General features: G+C 38.0%; 1 protein-coding gene across 1 annotated transcript; it reads left to right on the top strand.

The window, feature by feature from the left end:
- Positions 1 to 3,071: 3,071 nt before the first annotated feature.
- LOC142350774 (uncharacterized) lies at positions 3,072 to 20,188 on the top strand. Its single transcript, XM_075402729.1, has 2 exons — positions 3,072 to 3,221; positions 19,676 to 20,188. Exons 1-2 carry the CDS (start codon positions 3,204 to 3,206, stop codon positions 20,132 to 20,134), a joined length of 477 nt encoding a protein of 158 aa, XP_075258844.1. The 5' UTR covers positions 3,072 to 3,203; the 3' UTR covers positions 20,135 to 20,188.
- Positions 20,189 to 21,504: the final 1,316 nt, after the last annotated feature.

The raw sequence follows: 21,504 nt of genomic DNA, 5'->3' as shown, positions 1-21,504 counted from the left end.
GTCAATTACTTTAGCAAATAATACCTTCTAATTTAGGAAAAAAAGTGCTTTGAGAGTGATAGATCTTCATTTTTGATTTATGAGAAATTTGTAAACTAAAATTAACAACGAAAACTCTGCAATGAGGCAAAATTAATTGGTACTGATGACTCGGCGTGAACCATTGTTGAGGCTCAATTATTCGAACCAAACGCGGACTGAACGTCGAGCCTCAATTTGTACTGATTCAGTGAAATGGCAACTCTTGGATCAGTGCAGTATCAGAGCTCTGATCATATCACTTTTTAGACTTGGCACGTCTTATATCAAGTCTTTAGTCTTGGCAAGTCTTGAGTCAACTCTTGACCAGGACTTGACATATCTTGTGCAAGTCTTGGCCAAGACTTGGCAAATCTTGGGTCGAGTAGTGAGCAAAGTTTATTTTGTTTGTTTGTCTTTAGACGACGACATACTAATTTCTTTTTAAACACAAACTCAAACTGTGACCACACATTGTCTTTGATGTTAAAACAACACTTGTTCAAACATGTGCCAGACGGTAAATAAGCTTAAACTCGACTCACCAAACAGTGAGTTGGAGACGACCACACTGAATTGCTTGTGGTAATAAAAGAGACCACACCTTGTCATTGAAAATAAAACAACATGTGTTCAAACATGTGCAAGACGGTAATAAAGCTTAAAGTCGACTGACCAATCAGAGAACCTGAGATGACCACACCGAATTGGTGATGGAAATGAAAGACACATGTTGGAACATTTAGTAGACAAAATAATTCCTAAAACTCGGCCAACCAATCACAAACTCCGAGACCAAAACTTGCGAAACAAAAAATCAAAGACATGTTTTGTCATATGCACAAGTTTAAAATTAATCTTCAGTAAGCTTTCAACAAATCAGAGGCCGACAAAACAAGTTCAAATTGGATAGAAATAGATGAACATTATAGACATACAGCTATAGTTATTGTTAGTGCTATGAAACTATTAGGAGAACAAAAACAGAACAGGAAACTGTTTATTAAAGTAAAGAAAAAAATAGAATTTCCTTCACAAAGAAGAGAACTTGGTTCTCTTAAGTATATAAGGGAAACATACTGCTCATTCTATCATTTTGCCTTAGTTACTCAGTAAGGTTCAGTCGGACATCAGGTTTTCCCGTTAAAATTTCATCATTTTTATTAATTTTCCCCAAGTTTTACACTATATTACGTGATCACGTTTTCATTATCCCTCAAACATCTTGTGTTACACAATTTAACGGTCTGCACTTGTTGTCATTTACAATGCAAAACAATTTTTGCATATAAAATTGTCCATAAACAATATTTTTTTACTCTAAAAATACACAATTTTTCTCTCAATTTCTAACTCTCCCGTTATTTAAACGTGGTAGATGAATTGCTCTACATCACACTTTCAAACACTTTTCGTGTACTTTTTGGAACACTTTACATAGTTTCAAAAAATCATGAATAGTCTGTTTGACTAAAAAAGGGTTTAAGAGTTTTCAAATTTTCAAATCAACTTAATGGACCCCAAGAATTTGCAAAATTTTCACAAGTTTTTCAATAACTCCAGACAACTGTGAAATCTTAACAACCTTTTATCCACCGCACAAAATAGCTGAAAATATCATAAGTTGTTGTTCCAAAAACAACAATTTTTACTCTAAAAATACAAAATTTTTCTCTCGATTTTTAACTCTCCCATCATTTAAACGTGGTACATGAATTGCTTTACCGCACACTTTCAAACACTTTTACGGTACTTTTTTGGAACATTTTACATAGTTTTGAGCATTTATTTTGTCCATTTCATACGTATATTTCTTCCTTATTATCTGCAATGTTGCATTCTTTTCACCTCTGACGCTGCAAATTTCATGCCAGATACAATAGTTCTCAACTTGCAGCCCTGGCACTTAAGTTTTGTTTGGTTTTCTAATCTGCCCACACTCCCTTATCTGGGATAACAAATGGTCAATAAAACTTCCAAATTAAAACTAGATGTTGGATCAAGACCACCAAAATTTGAATCAATTTTGCTTATATGTTGATGAATTACATAAAACCTATCGAGAGTTTGAAATGAAGAAAAGGTAAGTCAGTTATATGTTTTACCTTTTCCCATGAATAGCCTTTTTTGACTAAAAAGGGGTTTAAGAATTTTTAAATTTTAAAATCAACTTTATAGAACCCCTGAAGTTGCAAAAAGTTTTTCAATAATTCCACAAAACTGCGAAATTTTAAAAAGTTTTTAGCCCCGCACAAAATAGCTGGAAATATTTTAAGTTTTTGCCCACCAAACAAATTTGGCAAAAAGTTTTTTAAGTTTTAGTCCCGGCACAAATCGAGAAACTTTTTACAAGTTTTGGTCCCTCCGTCAAAATTGAGAGACAAAATTTTTCGACCTCAAAAATGTACCGCACGATTCGTAACGGGATGGGAGGTCCTCACCCGTGACAAAACGTTATGCACGTACTGTCACGGGGGGACGTCCCCCCCCCGTGACAATACGTGCATTTTAGCATACTACTTGTGTATTTATTTTCGTAATTTATATTACACAAAATCACACAAAGCTAAGAAGTTAACGTTCATGCCATTAAAATTTATATACACGCAAAACGTCATTGTATAATGTTTTCTAGTTTTTATCACACTCAAAAGATAGAAGTTTTGAACAGTAAAAATCAAATCGAAATCTATCAGTTAATTTAGGAATCAAGTGAAGTTTGTTTAATATATATATGTTTAGCTGCGTTGATACATAATTGATACAAAACTGTTTTCAACTTTTAACCTCCGATTTTTCCGGTTCATTAAAAGTAAGATACGCTTTATCATTGTGTATTGTTACGCATCCAGATAATACATATTTTAAATTGTAAATATTCAAGCTGAACTTTTTTGCTCTAACCATTTTTCATTTGCCGCGTGCTGAGTGAATATTTAATCTCTCTCAAAAATTCGAATTTTTTTGTTTTACAGAATGTGACAAAAGTTCCAATTGCAAATTTTATGGCAGTTATTTTACTAAACTAAATCACGGTTAGTGAAACTTTTTCAAGTTTGGCGCGCTTTATAATTCAATAGACTTATATCAAACATATAATATAGACGGTCAAAGAAACAGTTCTTATTCAAAAGCAAAATAACTGATTTTATTTGTTCATACTCTGTTCTTCAGTGACGAGAAAAATGATAACAACAGTGAAGGTGAGGACTTTTCAAAGATTTCTTACATCAAATAAGACAGAAAACCTTACAACAGATTAAATAAAAAATAAGTCCGCAGGGTTTCTAAGAGTACCTACTGTGATCAAAATCTAACTGGAAAAACTGAAGCTTCTAAATTCCTATCGGTATTTCCAGGAACATCAAGATAACCAGAAAACCGGGAAACACGAGACACCCCACAGTTTTCCCTGGAGCAAATCTCAAGATCGTAAACAGAAAAACGGGGAAAATCAAGGTTTCAGAACTCAACAACTGAGCAAATATTTGAGTTTGATGCCTTATTTTTGTTAATATGCAAAGAAAAATATCTAAAATTTTTGCCCACAACAGCAACCAAAAACAAACAATATTTTTTGGCCAATAAAGACATAATAATTCCAAATAGAATATCGGAATACGACAAAATTGTCGCAATTCTCAGTAAACTTGTGCATCTTGTAAAATTTTTGCGCTTCGGGAAAAATTGTGGGTCAAAAAAGACTCAGATTTTTGGACAACTCGCGCCTGACAGTACTAAAATTTCACGAAAGGTTACTGGGAATCTCAATATCCCGCTTATCACCGTTAAAATAAAGAAATACCGGAAACCTGTCAAATTCGCGGGTTTTCAAATAAAATTTCCTAAAAAATTTCTACATTTCCAGTTTTCCAGTATACTTACTTGACAATTTAGGGATTCCAATTTAGTAATAGAAGTAATAGTAGTAGTAGTATGAGTAGTAGTAGTAGTAGTAGTAGTAGTAGTAGTAGTAGTAGTAGTAGTAGTAGTAGTAGTAGTAGTAGTAGTAGTAGTAGTAGTAGTAGTAGTAGTAGTAGTAGTAGTAGTAGTAGTAGTAGTAGTAGTAGTAGTAGTCCAACCTCACCTCCACGTGGTGTCCCCTGGGGGTAGGTCATGTGCTGCGGCTCTACGCTCACATGGTCGAGCTAACGAGGCACTGGTCTTCTAGTTTGTGGCGCAACTAGTCGTATCTCAGCCTTCAAACACCAAAGCAATGAGTACAATCAACCATGGCCCCGAGTCCCGGGTAAGGGGTGCTAAGAATCTCCCGAGGAACCAACTCAGAATTGCAACTTTAAACGTCAGAACACTGACCCAAGCCGGATCTCTAGAGGCTTTGAAAATGGATCTGGCGCGATACAAGTTGGATATTCTGGGAGTGCAGGAGACGAGATTGCAGGAGCAAGAAATTGATCTCGGAGACCACAAGCTCTACCTGTCTGACTCGTGGTTGTCTGGTGTAAAGTCGAGACAAGGAGGAGTGGGCGTTGCTGTAAAGAAGTCATTGATAAACAGCATCGTAGAACAAGTGGCTCTAAGTGAACGTATTTGCTACGTCAAGTTCGCGGCTCAGAGGAGAGCCAATCTAGCTGTTGTTGTCTGCTACGCACCCACGAATGAAGCTAGTCTCCAAGAGAAGGATTTGTTTTGGAGTCAACTTTCAGACCTAGTTTCCAGTTTCAAACATAGGGAGCGTATTTGTGTCATCGGTGACCTCAATGCAGAGCCTGGACACCAGTTGAATGACACCATGAGCTGCAGAGGCCCGTTTGGAATGGGTGAAGAAAATGAAAACTCTGAAAAGTTGTTATCATTTTGCACTTCACACAAATTGCTCGTAGGTGGTACATGGTTCCAGCATCGACAAGTGCATCGGTACACCTTCAACCCTCCCGATCCGAGTTGTCGAAAAAAGATGCTGGATCACATTCTGTTTGCAGAGAGATACAGAGGATGTCTGACGAATGTGAGGTCCAGAAGAGGGAAAACAACAATTACCGATCACGAACTGGTCATTGCGGAAGTATCTATGAAACTTTTGTCTAAAAAGTCATGCTTCACGCCCAGAATCAGTTCTGCAAAGCTGCAAGATGAAACAACGCGTGACTTATTCACGCAGGAGGTCAAGTTACATCTTGATAAGAGCGGCGATTTCGAGAATACAGAGCAGTCTTGGGACAATTTTCGAAAAGCCCTGAACCAAGCAGCAGTGAAATGCCTCCTTCCGGACAAGCGAGTGAACAAACCTTGGATTTCTCCAGATTCTCTGGAACTTATCCGGAAACGAGCCGATCTACAGTTAAAGAAACACAGCAGCGCGGAGGCGCTGTTAGAGTTCACAAACTGCTGTAAGGAAGTCAGAAAAGCTCTACGTGCAGACAAACGGGCATGGCTTGAACGCAAAGGCCAAGAAGTGCAGAGCTTCAAAACAGTCAATGGCCGAAAAGTTCACCAATCGAGATACTGTGGCAAACCTAAAGCAGCTGCCACACGCGTGTTTTCCTGCAAAGTACAAGATGTTATCGGAAACGAGTTTGAAAACATAGAAGCGTTCAAGTATCTCGGATCATATGTCAGCCTCAAGCATGGAGACCTCCAGGAAGTCAATTGCAAACTTGCAGAAGGTAGACAACGGTTTGCTAACTTCCAAAATCTCTGGAAGAGCAAGCAGCTCAGCGTGCACCTCAAGTGCAATTTGTACAAAGCACTCGTTTTATCAGCCGTGCTGTACAGCTCAGAGACTTGGACTCTTTCGAAATTAATGGAGAGAAAACTTGAGAGTTTCCACTGTGGTTGTCTTCGGAGAATTCTACGTGTGTCATATCTGGAGAAAGCAACGAACGATGAAATTATGTCAAGATCGCGAATGCCCCAACTATCCACGATGATCATGCTCAAACGGATAAAATGGTACGGTCACATCCAGAGAATGGAACCAGGAAGATTAGCCCGCAGTGACTTCGATTGGGACCCGCCCGATCAATACGTCCATGCTAGACGCGCTCCTGGGGGGCAACGGAAAACGTGGATGAGTCAAATCGAAGGAGACTGTGTACGAAACAAAGTATCGTTCACCAGATTGCAGGAGAAAGCAGCAACCGGGTCAAAGAATGCCTTCAACAATTTCGTCGTACAGCACTTCACAGAATAACCAAACAAATAACTCTTCTTGTTTTGTTTGTATTTGTATTTGTATTTGTTGCCAACCGTGCCTTTATTTCATATTTGGAATTAAAGTGTTGAAACAGTAGTAGTAGTAGTAGTAGTAGTAGTAGTAGTAGTAGTAGTAGTAGTAGTAGTAGTAGTAGTAGTAGTTGTAGTAGTAGTAGTAGTAGTAGTAGTAGTAGTAGTAGTAGTAGTAGTAGTAGTAGTAGTAGTAGTAGTAGTAGTAGTAGTAGTAGTAGTAGTAGTAGTAGTAGTAGTAGTAGTAGTAGTAGTAGTAGTAGTAGTAGTAGTAGTAGTAGTAGTAGTAGTAGTAGTAGTAGTAGTAGTAGTAGTAGTAGTAGTAGTAGTAGTAGTAGTAGTAGTAGTAGTAGTAGTAGTAGTAGTAGTAGTAGTAGTAGTAGTAGTAGTAGTAGTAGTAGTAGTAGTAGTAGTAGTAGTAGTAGTAGTAGTAGTAGTAGTAGTAGTAGTAGTAGTAGTAGTAGTAGTAGTAGTAGTAGTAGTAGTAGTAGTAGTAGTAGTAGTAGTAGTAGTAGTAGTAGTAGTAGTAGTAGTAGTAGTAGTAGTAGTGGGGGACAAAATCCAACCTCACCTCCACGTGGTGTCCCCTGGGGGTAGGTCATGTGCTGCGGCTCTCCGCTCACATGGTCGAGCTAACGAGGCACTGGTCTTCTAGTTTGTGGCGCAACTAGTCGTATCTCAGCCTTCAAACACCAAAGCAATGAGTACATTCAACCATGGCCCCGAGTCCCGGGTAAGGGGCGCTAAGAATCTCCCGAGGAACCAACTCAGAATTGCAACTTTAAACGTCAGAACACTGACCCAAGCCGGATCTTTAGAGGCTTTGAAAATGGATCTGGCGCAATACAAGTTGGATATTCTGGGAGTGCAGGAGACGAGATTGCAGGAGCAAGAAATTGATCTCGGAGACCACAAGCTCTACCTGTCTGACTCGTGGTTGTCTGGTGTAAAGTCGAGACAAGGAGGAGTGGGCGTTGCTGTAAAGAAGTCATTGATAAACAGCATCGTAGAACAAGTGGCTCTAAGTGAACGTATTTGCTACGTCAAGTTCGCGGCTCGGAGGAGAGCCAATCTAGCTGTTGTTGTCTGCTACGCACCTACGAGTGAAGCTAGTCTCCAAGAGAAGGATTTGTTTTGGAGTCAACTTTCAGACCTAGTTTCCAGCTTCAAACATAGGGAGCGTATTTGTGTCATCGGTGACCTCAATGCAGAGCCTGGACACCAATTGAATGACACCATGAGCTGCAGAGGCCCGTTTGGAATGGGTGAAGAAAATGAAAACTCGGAAAAGTTGTTATCATATTGCACTTCACACAAATTGCTCGTAGGTGGTACATGGTTCCAGCATCGACAAGTGCATCGGTACACCTACAACCCTCCCGATCCGAGTTGTCGCAAAAAGATGCTGGATCACATTCTGTTTGCAGAGAGATACAGAGGATGTCTGACGAATGTGAGGACCAGAAGAGGGAAAACCACAATTACCGATCATGAACTGGTCATTGCGGAAGTATATATGAAACTTTTGTCTAAAAAGCCATGTTTCACGCCCAGAATCAGTTCTGCAAAGCTGCAAGATGAAACAACGCGTGACTTATTCACGCAGGAGGTCAAGTTACATCTTGATAAGAGCGGCGATTTCGAGAAAACAGAGCAGTCTTGGGACAATTTTCGAAAAGCCCTGAACCAAGCAGCAGTGAAATGCCTCGTTCCGGACAAGCGAGTGAACAAACCTTGGATTTCTCCAGATTCTCTGGAACTTATCCGGAAACGAGCTGATCTACAGTTGAAGAAACACAGCAGCGCGGTGGCGTTGTTAGAGTTCACAAACTGCTCTAAGGAAGTCAGAAAAGCTCTACGTGCAGACATACGGGCATGGCTTGAACGCAAAGGCCAAGAAGTGCAGAGCTTTGCGGACAGAGGCAACTTGAAGGAGGTTTTTGGGGCATCACAGCAGATTTGCCGAAACTGGAGTCCCCAGTTGACCAAATTAGTTTCAAGCACTGGCGTCAACTTACGGACGAAAGAGGAACGACTTGAACGCTGGACGGAACATTTTAGTCAACTCCTGAATCCCCCAACATCCAGTTGCAGTACGAGATTGGATCCCGAAGAAGCAGCTGAAAGCTTGTCGATTGACCTGAGCCCAATTCGATTTGAAGAAGTGCTTGAAGCTGTCCGCAGGTTGAAGATTGGCAAGGTAAGTGGACCCGATAACATTTCCTGTGAGATGTTGAAAGCACACAAGGGTATTGTCAAGTGGCTCTGGGACATCGTAGATAAGTGTTGGTAGACGGAAGTTCTGCCCGATGACTGGAAGGTAGCAGAAATTGTCCCATTATACAAGAGTAAAGGAAAGAGGTCAGAGTGTTCGAACCACCGAGGGATCTCTCTATTGTCAGTACCAGGCAAAGTGTTCGCTTCCGTTATTCTCAATCGATGCAAAGATTCAGTGGATCGCGTCTTAGGGGAAGAGCAGTGCGGCTTCAGAAAAAGCAGAGGATGCGCCGATCAACTCTTTGCCCTGCGTCAAATAATAGAGAAATCAATGGCGTTTCAATTGGATATTAGCTTTTGTTTCATAGACTTTCGAGCGGCATTCGATTCTGTCGATCGTGAGCAGATGTACCAGATAATGAAACACTATGGTCTTCCGCAAAAAGTGATAAACATCATAAGAAACAGCTATGATGGATTCAAATGTCGAGTCAAAGCCGAAGGTGAGAAAAGACGCTTATTTGATGTCAGAACGGGCGTTAGGCAGGGTGATGTGTGGTCCCCAATCCTATTCGGCCTTGTTATCAACTACATTTTGGCTAACTCGTTGCATGGAGGATTAGACATTGGGAGATTGGTGGCTGACTTAGATTTCGCTGATGATGTTGCTCTCGTGGGGGTCTCAGACAGTGAGGTGCAAGAAAACCTACATCGAATCGAGGCCCTTGCGGAAGCCGCTGGTCTGAAGATTAATGTGGCCAAAACAAAGAATATGGGCGTAAAATGCGACAGCCCAAATGTTGTTGCAGTGCCTAGTATCCAACAGAACGTGGAGATACTCACTGGAACACATAAAGGCAAACTAGGACTCGTGGCAGAGACATCTAGCCAGTCACGACTAACCATCAGCACGGAGGTGCTGCTGGGAACGAAAAAGAAAGCGGGCTGGTTCGAAACACAAGATGGCCGGAAGCTAAGATTGAAAAGCTTAGCGGTGGCTAAGCCAGCGTTGGTAGCTTCACAACAACAATCTGCGGTAGCAGATTCAGAGTCGCTAGAAAATGAGAGTCGGTCAGTGGTGGCTGACCAAGAGTCTTTAAGACGTCAGAATTGTCAGCGGCAATTCAGTACAGTTACCGGACGCAAAGTGCACCAAACAAGATTCTGCAAAGCCGGTTTTTTTCAAAGAATGTCGTCGACAAGTCAAAGTTCGAGCAACTAGAGGCGAGCCTTACCTGTGACAAGTGTGAAAGAAAGTTCAAAACAGTCAATGGCCGAAAAGTTCACCAATCGAGATACTGTGGCAAACCTAAAGCAGTTGCCACACGCGTGTTTTCCTGCAAAGTACAAGATGTTCTCGGAAACGGGTTTGAAAACATAGAAGCGTTCAAGTATCTCGGATCATATGTCAGCCTCAAGCATGGAGACCTGCAGGAAGTCAATTGCAAACTTGCAGAAGGTAGACAACGGTTTGCTAACTTCCAAAATCTCTGGAAGAGCAAGCAGCTCAGCGTGCACCTCAAGTGCAATTTGTACAAAGCACTCGTTTTATCAGCCGTGCTGTACAGCTCAGAGACTTGGACTCTTTCGAAATTAATGGAGAGAAAACTTGAGAGTTTCCACTGTGGTTGTCTTCGGAGAATTCTACGTGTGTCATATCTGGAGAAAGCAACGAACGAAGAAATTATGACAAGATCACGAATGCCCCAACTATCCACGATGATCATGCTCAAACGGATAAAATGGTACGGACACATCCAGAGAATGGAACCAGGAAGATTAGCCCGCAGTGCCTTCGATTGGGACCCGCCCGATCAATACGTCCATGCTAGACGCGCTCCTGGGGGGCAACGGAAAACGTGGATGAGTCAAATCGAAGGAGACTGTGTACGAAACAAAGTATCGTTCACCAGATTGCAGGAGAAAGCAGCAACCGGGTCAAAGAATGCCTTCAACAATTTCGTCGTACAGCACTTCACAGAATAACCAAACAAATAACTCTTCTTGTTTTGTTTGTATTTGTTGCCAACCGTGCCTTTATTTCATATTTGGAAATAAAGTGTTGAAACAGTAGTAGTAGTAGTAGTAGTAGTAGTAGTAGTAGTAGTAGTAGTAGTAGTAGTAACCTTAGCCTAACTTGAAAATAGTGAAAAGTCTTGAAAGATAATAGAAGATTATTTTCTCCTTTTTGCTCTGTTCATATGTGTTGCATGCTCTAATATTTTAGCCAACTTTCCATACATAAAAAATGTTTGAAATGATGAGAACCGACAAAGAATGAGTTTCCAAGTTTCAATACTTTTTTCGGCAGGCAGAAATCAATTACCTTTCTTCTATTATGCATTCTTTGTGATTATATTTTGTTTTGTTTAATGTTAATTTTTTTGCGTTTTGCAAATTTTTCAATGATTACGGAGTCCAAAGATTCTTGTTTCTTAACGCGGAAAAATCACTGGATTGTTTGGTTTTCTACAAGAGACAATTCAGGACCAAAAAAACTACGATTGTAGTTCAGTCTTCATTAGGTAGATAATTTTTCGAAATTCTTGTACGCCTTACCCATCATAAAAAACGATTACCAATAATATTTGCCTTTAACTACTTTATCGATAAAAATGCCCAAAACACTCGCAAGAACATGAAGGTTTTTTTATAGTTTATGACTGAGACCAGAAGAAATTCTCAATTTCAATATGAAAAAATTTCGAGTGATTTCCTCAAAAGTTATCTGTCTGGTTCATATGTTGAAAAACTTTATTTATTCCAATAATTAAAAGTTTTGATGTGTTCGTTAACAAATACACTTTCTCCTACAAACAAACAAACAGTTTTTAGTGAATGAAAACTGTCTCTTTGTAATCAATCTTTGCCAGGTATCTTCTCTGACTTCAAAAACCTCATCCAGACTCATATTCAACTTTACAACAAATTATTTTAAAATTGAATAAGTTTGTGCGAATTATTCTAAGAGCATGTTATTGAAGCAAATTCCTCCTTTTAAAAACTTAAAAAACTTATTAGGGTTGAGTGTTAAAAAAACACGGTTAAATACATTCAAAAACCAGTGAAACTTTGTAGTTGATGTTTTGACAACTGAGCAGTTTTTTGGCAATTTTTGGATATTTTAGCCAAAATTAATTTGCCGGTGCCCTGAAAAATCATAAAAGCATACTGTTGGTCAAAAAGCCAAAAATAAGTCAGATTTTTTAGTTTTCCTGTCGTAAAATTGTTTTGTTAGGCATTAAGTTTTTAACTTTTTTTGTTTTTAATTCCATTTACGTTTGGCTAATATTCAGGTGTTTTATAAAAAAAAACAAACCAGTTCTGAAAAACACTTGTCTAACTGGACATCGGGATCAAGTAACCCGTTTTTGAAAAAATAATTAGCAGTAAAACGTGCCTTCAAATACTTTTCCATGAAATCAGCAAAACACATGCCAAGACACTTAGAAGTTATTCAGTTTATTCTACTGAGACAGTTTGTTTTCGCTGGTAAAGTTTTTAAGTATTTTTTTTTATTTTTGTTCAACTGATCTCAGATTTTGATTGTAGCTGTGTTCTTGCGTCATAAGCGGTGTTTTGTTCCGTTTAATATCCTCTCTTCCTCCCAGGGAACAAACAGAACTCTCATTGTTTTGTTAAGAGCACCCTTTGATCAAAAAGTTGTCTTTTTTGTAGACATTTTTGTAACACTGGCTGATTTGACTTCAAAATTGGTACCAATACCCATTTTGAGTTTTCAAACAAGAAACATCTTGAATGTCAAAAGTTGTTGGTACATTGATTGCTGATCCCATTGTCACTTTCACCACTTGTTGAACACTAAAAATTCTTTCCAAAAACGCTTTTTTTGAAATAAGAAACTGTCAAAATCAACGATTTGTTGACAACAGATAAAAAAAGTTTCTCTTGTTTTTAATCATTAAATATTGTTTTTGAACAATTTTTTTGGCCTAAAATTGTTCTCTACAAAAGACGTTTAAAATAATTTATCTTGGCTTCCTGAAACATGTTTTTTCAACACCACTTTAATCCAAAAAAAATCCACTTCAATCCAAATCTGAAAAAAAAGTTCGATTTAATTTGAATTGTTTTTTTTTACTTCAGCGAAACATGGTTTTCATACCTTTTCTACGCATCTCCAGCTTGCCTCCTAATCACCTCTCACTTTTGTGCTATCAAAAAGTTTGCTTGTGTAAAAAATCTGCAACGAATTTTTAAAATATCAGATTTGTCCAAAAAATAGTCTTGAAAATATCAGACTTCTCAGACTAAAAAATTGTTCAAAAAATAGTACTCTCACTTGAAGATCAATTTTCAGTGTACTATTTCTAGTTTTTCACATTGTAAAACGTTGCAATGTTTTGGAGTTGAGTTGGCGCTCTGTTTTGAGCTCGCATGCCATTTTTCAGAACTCTGCGGTCATTTTTTTCATATTTCAACTCTTTTCGAATCTGAGGTTGATCAAACTCCCTAGACTTATTAAAACTGTTTTTATGGCCTGAATACTTCATCATATCTGAAAACGCAAGTTCAAAGCTTCATACAAACAAAAAAACTATATATGCAAAGCAGGAACGTAAAGATAATTTGAAAAAGTAATTTTTCGTCGAGAAACTTGCTCTTCAATTTTCCTTACTGTTTGGCCAGCAAATGCACCCTACTCCTATAGTTCAATATCTCAAGAAACAATGAACATAGAAAAGGAAGTTACTATATTTCAGAAAACAATGTTAAAAATCTATCCATCCACGTTAAAAAATGATGTCTTTTGTTGTTTAAAATAGAGAAAAGCGTTGGAAAAGAAAAGAAATTGTTCTTGTAAAGGTTATAACTGAAGGATTACTGGTTTGTTTTTAGGGCCATTTTAAGTAGTTGACAAAAATCGCTCAAAATTAACCATCTCAATCAATGATTTTAGCATATTTTGTTTATCACTCCACCATAAATTTACTCTTTGAAAAGAGTGTAAAAAAAGCGGAAAGAAGAGTGTAAAAAGAGTGTAATTTTTTCAAAGTACACTCTTACACTCTTTTCCCTATAAATAAGAGTGGAAATGAAAGTGCACCCCAGGTTGAGGTGCCAGACCGAAAGTCGATATGTCCAGACCGTCCCAGACGCAAAGTGTCTATGTCCGGACCCTCCCATCGTGCGATTCATTTTTTTCCAGACCGTGTTATTTTTAACGCACGACGCCACCTTGTGCGTTCATTTCGGTCTGGACATATCGATTTTTGGTCTGGGACCTCAACCTGTGACCCCCTCACTTCCCTCTAATTAGGGAAGATTAAGGGTGAAACCTTGGCCCGGTAAAGACCTTATCAAGAGTTCAACCTCAGTAGATGTGTACGTCATCACGTGTGATAACAATTGCTTTCCAACCCGGAACAAATGTTAAGGGTCTGTAGTGGACCAAATTGTCTAATTGCTTGAAAAATTTTGAAAGCAACGTTTTAGTACCCAGGTCGAGGTGGCCAGACCGAAATGACCCCTGATCAGACGAGTTTCGAGCGCACACATGTTCCCGGTGCGCTCGAATTACATGGTCTGGAAAAGGCTTCGTCTTGTCTTTTGTCTGGACAATGGTCTGGAACTTGCCTGATCAGAGGGCATTTTGTTCTGGGACGGTCTGATCAGAGGTCACTTTGGTCTGGGACGGTCTGATCAGAGGCAGTTCCAAATGCACACTATTCTGATCAGAGGCCGATTCGAGCGCACACTAGTCTGACAAGAGACCAGTTCGAGCGAATTTTTTTCGAGTTTTTTTTGTATTCTTGCTGACTTTTGTTGTCTCGACAATGAAACAGCATTCTGATCAGAACTTCATCTGAAAATCTGATTGGTTTGATCAGAACCAAGGGTCCAGCTGATAACAACTGCCGGTCCCTTCAAGAGCAAATTTTGAATAAAAGTAGATCAAGACGTTTTTATGCAAAGCTGTCTAAGTTCATTTATTCAGTTAAAAGCATAATTAAATGGCATACTGAATGATTTTTTTATCATTCTTGTTTTCAATTTATTTTAATTGGCAATACCTTCAGGATTGGTTTTTTGTTAGTTGAATAAAAGATTGATAAAATGATAGATGAAATGAATTTATTATAACGACATTGAGACATCTGTTTATGTTCAAAATCTTACTCTGATCAGACTATTTCGAACGCACTTTAGTCTAAACAGAGGCAACTTCGAGCGCACTTTTGTCTGGCCAATGGTCTGGAACTCGTCTGGACAATGGTCTGGAACTTGTCTGATCAGGGGTCACTTCGGTCTGGAACTCGTCTGATCAGAGGTGGCTTCGAGCGCACTTCGAGCGCACAATGATCTTCGAGCGCATACTCGTCTGATCAGAGGTCACTTCGGTCTGGGACGGTCTGATCAGAGGTAATTTCGAGGGCGATCTCAACCTGGGCATACAAGAACGTTTTAGACCATTTTCTATCAAATCTCATACATCATGGACTCTGCAAATCAATACAGACAACGGGATACTGTATAGTTCAATGATTGTGCTCAATATATGAAGAGAATTGGAACTTTAAGATAATTTTTTATATATACAGCAATTACGTTTTTTGTTGGAACTGACCAATTTTCCCTAATCGTTTTTAAGTTATAACAGAGTAATTAGTGACATTGAAATTTAGAAAAATATACCCAGACGATAAGGAAAAAGAATGCTGTCGAATGTCATGAAAACTCAATTTCATGACATGCAGTACTGGATATGCTATAGCTTGAATTCAAACTTAGCAGGGCCAAATGCAATTGAAGTTGGTTGAACACTGCATCTGTCTAAACAAAGGAACGGTTTTTTCCCATTTTAGTCCACCAGCCTAGTGTTCATATAATCCCCCCCCCACCACCGCCATCCACCTCTATTGTACTTATACCATAATGGGGATTATAATTTCGTGGGGGCTATAATGGGATATACCCAAAACAAACTTTGCGGAAAATTCATGTTAGTTTTAAGAAAGTTGCTGATGTCATACGGTATTTTTAACCCTCTCCAAATTTTGTTTTGTATTTCATTGTATATAAATTCTAACAGAGAGACACTTTGTACGAGCACTATATCCTAAAATCTACGTTTTTGCACGTATCTCGTTGCAGATGCCTATTGGAACTAGTATAACGCTATGAAAAGCAATATATAGTCATACACTCTTTGAATAAATCCTGCTTCAAAGAAAGCTGTAAAAAAATTTCATCTATGTTAGTTGAAAACATTATAATGTAGCCGACATTTTTCGACATATTTCGTCTCGAAATTTCGATTCCAAAATTCGGACTAAATTGACAGTCTTTTCAACTTGAAGAGTAAGTAATAATTACCTTTGCATTCTCAATGCGTACTCGGTCTGCAAAGAATTGTTTAACAGTCTAGAAACGGCAAGTCTGCTAAGAGGAACATCGAATGTACGTATTTGTTATGTAAAGCGGTACAGTTGCTTCAATTTTAGATCAGAAAATCGGTAATTTAGTTTCAGCGGAATCTAATAGTTGAGCATTATTTATAAAAAATTCTGATACCCCGGTTCGAAGGCTTGGTCAAAAAAATATAAGATTAGCGGTGAAAAGCTGTGAAAAAAACTTTTTTCACCGCAAAGCGCCCGCATCTTTTAGCATTGAATGCATTGATAGCAGTGAAATTTTGTAAGATTAGCGTTGAATTGAGTGGTGAATATTTATACGATTTGCAATTTTAAGCGGAAAAACAATTTTTTTCATCGCATAAGCGTTGAAAAAATATTTGCACTGCTTAAAAGTTTTTTTCACCGCATTTATCACATTGAGCGCAAATCTTACACTTCTTAATCAAATGCACCGCAAATCTTACATACTTTAACATTTTTTACCGGTGAGACCTTGACCCGGGATTCATTTTTGCAACCCCATCATATGGGGGGGAGGAACTATATACTCAATTGGGTTTTTTTTTGCTCCGTGAATTTTCGCCGATCGATATATTCATCGTAGAAACTTATGAGTGGTCTAAGTTCATTTATTCAGTTAAAAGCATAAATAAATGGCATACTGATTGATTTTTTTTATCATTCTTGTTTTCGATTTATTTTAATTGGCAATACCTTCAGGATTGGTTTTTTGTTAGTTGAATAAAAGATTGATCAAATGATAGATGAAATGAATATATTATAACGAAATTGAGAGATCTGTTCATGTTCAAAATCTTTCTCTGATCAGACTATTTCCAACGCACTTTAGTCTAAACAGAGGCAACTTCGAGCGCACTTTTGTCTGGGACAAAATTTCGAGCGCACTTTAGTCTGGACAATGGTCTGGAACTCGTCTGTACAATGGTCTGGAACTTGTCTGATCAGGGGTCACTTCGGTCTGGAAATCGTCTGATCAGAGGTGGTTTCGAGCGCACTTCGAGCGCACAATGAGCGCATACTCGTCTAATCAGAGGTCACTTCGGTCTGGGACGGTCTGATCAGAGGCGATTTCGAGCGCGACCTCAACCTGGGCATACAAGAACGTTTTAGACCCTTTTCTATCAAATCTCATACATCATGGACTCTGCAAATCAATACAGACAACGGGATACTGTATAGTTCAATAATTGTGCTCAATATAAGAAGAGAATTGGAACTTTAAGATAATTTCTTACATATACAGCAATTACGTTTTTTGTTGGAACTGACCAATTTTCCCTAATCGTTTTTAAGTTATAACAGAGTAATTAGTGACATCGAAATTTAGAAAAATATGCCCAGACGATAAGGAAAAAGAATGCTGTCGAATGTCATAAAACTCAATTTCATAACATGCAGTACTGGATATGTTATAGCTTGAATTCAAACTTAGCAGGGCCAAATGCAATCGAAGTTGGTTGAACACTGCATCTGTCTAAACAAAGGAACGGTTCTTTCCCATTTTAGTCCCCCAGCCTAGTGTTCATATAATCCCCCCCCCACTACCACCCACCTCAATTGTACTTATACCATAATGGGGATTATAATTTCGTGGGGGCTATAATGGGATATCCCCAAAACAAACTTTGCGGAAAATTCATGTTAGTTTTAAGAAAGTTGCTGATGTCATACGGTACTTTAACCCTCTCCAAATTTTGTTTTGTATTTCATTGTATATAAATTCTAACAGAGAGACACTTTGTACGAGCACTATATCCTAAAATCTACGTATTTGCAGTCTCTGGTTGCAGATGCCTATTGGAACTAGTATAACGCTTTGAAAAGCAATATATAGTCATACACTCTTTGAATAAATCCTGCCTCAAAGAAAGCTGTAAAAAATTTTCATCTATGTTAGTTGAAAACATTATAATGTAGCCGACATTTTTCGACATATTTTGTCTCGAAATTTCGATTCCAAGATTCGGACTAAATTGACAGTCTTTTCAACTTGAAGAGTAAGTAATAATTACCTTTGCATTCTCAATGCGTACTCGGTCTGCAAAGAATTGTTTAACAGTCTAGAAACGGCAAGTCTGCTAAGAGGAACATCGAATGTACGTATTTGTTATGTAAAGCGGTACAGTTGCTTCAAATTTCAGATCAGAAAATCGGTAATTTAGTTTCAGCGGAATCTAATAGTTGAGCATTAATTATAATAAATTCTGATATCCCGGTTCGAAGGCTTGGTCAAAAAAATATAAGATTAGCGGTGAAAAGCTGTGGAAAAAACTTCGCCCGCATCTTTTAGCATTGAATGCACTGATAGCAGTCAAATTTTATAAGATTAGCGTTGAATTGAGTGGTGAATTTTTATACGATTTGCAATTTTTAGCGGAAAAACAATTTTTTTCATCGCATAAGCGTTGAAAAAATATTTGCACTGCTTAAAAAATTTTTTTCACCGCATTTATCACATTGAGCGCAAATCTTACACTTCTTAATCAAATGCACCGCAAATCTTACATACTTTAGCATTTTTTACCGGTGAGACCTTGACCCGGGATTCATTGTTCCGACCCCATCATATGGGGGGGAGGAACTAAATACTCAAATGGGTTTTTTTGCTCCGTGATTTTTCGCCGATCGATATATTCATCGTAGAAACTTATGAGTGGTATCATTAAAAAGCCCGTCCAGCGTAGATTATAGAATTAAAAAGATTTTTTCGAAAGTCAGTTTTTACAGGGAGTTATCCAGCTCCAAAATTTTGTGATCATTCTGGCGTTTTTGTTCACTTTTTCGGTTTTTTTTCACTTTTCCGATAAAATCATGTGTCATATCATTGAAAAGCCCTTTGAAATAGACTATATAAGTATTTTGTTTGAAAAATCCCTGTTCAGGTAATATATTTTTTTAGTTATCATATTGACATTTTCGTGGTGTCAAAGTGACCATTTAAGAAAGAATCTTTTCTTTTGCCTGAAAGCTTTTATTGTTAATATTCCAATTGTCTCGTTTTTCAGAAAGAACTCAAAAAATATCTACATTTTTTTGCCCTAGGTTTTCTTATTAATATATTGCATTAGTTTATGTTACCGCACATCAGAGAGAGGCTTGTCAGAAACTGATTTTTTTATCATTCTTGTTTTCGATTTATTTTAATTGGCAATACCTTCAGGATTGGTTTTTTGTTAGTTGAATAAAAGATTGATAAAATGATAGATGAAATGAATATATTATAACGACATTGAGACATCTGTTCATGTTCAAAATCTTTCTCTGATCAGACTATTTCGAACGCACTTCAGTCTAAACAGAGGCAACTTCGAGCGCACTTTAGTGTGGACAATGGTCTGGAACTCGTCTGATCAGGGGTCACTTCGGTCTGGAACTCGTCTGATCAGAGGTGGCTTCGAGCGCACTTCGAGCGCACAATGAGCGCATACTCGTCTAATCAGAGGTCACTTCGGTCTGGGTTGGTCTGATCAGAGGTCCCACTTGTCTGGGACGGTCTGAGCAGAGGCGATTTCGAGCGCGACCTCAACCTGGGTAACGAATATGAAAAAAAGAATCCGATATAATTAGAAAAAAATGACTTCAATTTGGAATAAAAAATTGAACGGCATAATAAATGTGAACAAAAATGGGTTGCAAAAAATTTGACAGGCATAAACGACGGCAAAGAATTCAAATAGACCAAAAAATTGACCCCAATTGCTTGCCTTGGAATATGGTGGAGAGAATTTTTATGTTCCTTCAGTCTTTCAGTCAATAAAAAATAAGGAAATAAAAGTTGCAATTTGGGACAAAATGATGGAGAAATTGATCTTTCACGGGATGAGTGGATATTAACTAACTACGTTTGATTTTAGAAAATCTGTAACGGTCGCTATACATTCGACGAGAGCAAATTTCTAGGCGGCGGGGGCTTCGGAAATGTCTACGAGGGCAGAGATCTTTCAACTGGAACTCTGGTGGCCATCAAAATTCAAACATTCGAGAACGCAGACTTGGACTCTGTGCTAGCGAGGCTTTTTCTAGAGACAGCTGTGCCACCTATGTCTGTATCTGTGTCTGTGTTACCAGGGTCAGTGTCTGTGTCTATGAATGCGTTCGTCCCGGCAACAAGGGCTAAGAGGGTTCCACCTATCGATCATATCGAACAGGACCTCCGGAATTACGAAAGAGCAACGCGTGAGCTGGATGCTCTTAAGGAGTTATTTCATCCCAACATTGTCAAATTCTTGGACGGGGAAAAGGTACCACCATTAAAATGTGCCGAGCGCAACTTAATCGGCTTAAGGCTTAAACTAAGAATGGAACTAGGATGAAAAAGATACCTAACTAGATATTTGCAGTTTTACAGGAAAGTAGCATCTATTCTGTTTCGCCCCCCCCCCAGTATTTTTTGCGCCCTCCAGTTACAAATTAAATGTTGATATAAAGCTCGTTACTATGTAAAAATATAGCACGTGCACCTGGGGGGGGGCGTAAAAGATATAAAACAACTAAGCTGGGGGGGGGGGGGGTGGGGTGTTCAAAACAGAATAGATCCGGAAAGTATTTAAATTATGCTCGTGGTTTTGAAAACAATCAATTGAGTAGCCTTTTTCCTGAACCAAGCTTAATTAAGAATTCATGTACGAATGTACTAAGAGCATCAAAAATCTGTGAATTTCTATGAAAGAGTTAATTGAGTAAGTATTAAAAAAGATGAGAACCGACAAAGAATCGTTTCGAAATTTTGCTTCTAATTTAAACGAGTTGGACAAAAATTTTTAACTACATGCAGAAGAACAGCGAGCATAAATCAGCAAGGATAAATCAATTTAATTTTTTTTTGCATTGTTCATTCCTTGTGATAAACTTTTGTTTCGTTAAATGCCAAATGCCGATTTTTTTAAATTAAAAAATTGCCAGTTTTTCATTGACTAGGGTTCCCTGGACCGAACCTTTTTGTTTCTAAGCGTAAAAAAACCGCTGGATCGTTCAGACACAAAGCAAAGAAAACATGAGAAAACAACTTATGTCGATGTTTATTCAAAATTTGATGAGTCTGAACCAATGAACAGAAAATCCATCAATATTCAACAAGTCTGGTACTTCCTTTTTAAAGAATTTAAGAAACAAACATTAAATTTGTCCACCTAGCTTTATCAATGAGATAAATACTTCAGTTTTATTTATAATGAATGTCCCCAACAAAAACGATTTAAACTGCAATTATTGGAGAAGTTTTGATATGACCAAGAGAATCCAAGGGTATATATATATATATATATATATATATATATATATATGTATATATATATATATATATATATATATATATATATATATATATATACAGTTGATTTCTTGTTTTCTTATGGCAATATCAAAAACTTGTTCAATAACTGCAGCTTCTATCGGTTCCGTTTGAAACAATTTTTTTCAGAAATCGAACACAAAGATTGACTTTCTTATTTACCTCGGTGATAAACTAGCTGGTTTAAAACAAGTTTTTGATTTTTTCAAATTAAAGAAGAAAAAGTGTGCTTGTGACGGATCTTCATTTAATCAGTTCAAGCTCCCATAATTTTTTTTAAAAAAAATGTACCTCATAAGGTTGTTTGCATTCGGACAATCCAGTGATCTGGAACAAATTAGAACAAAAAATCCAGCGGGTGGGAAACAAAAATATTCGGACTAGTGAACAATA

The sequence above is a fragment of the Convolutriloba macropyga genome, chromosome 12 (genome assembly GCF_964194025.1).
Source record: "Convolutriloba macropyga chromosome 12, txConMacr16.3, whole genome shotgun sequence".
Classification (NCBI taxonomy): Eukaryota; Metazoa; Xenacoelomorpha; order Acoela; family Convolutidae; genus Convolutriloba; species Convolutriloba macropyga.
The sequence above is the reverse complement of the archived record's forward strand: the minus strand, read 5'-3'. Positions and strand labels throughout refer to the sequence as shown.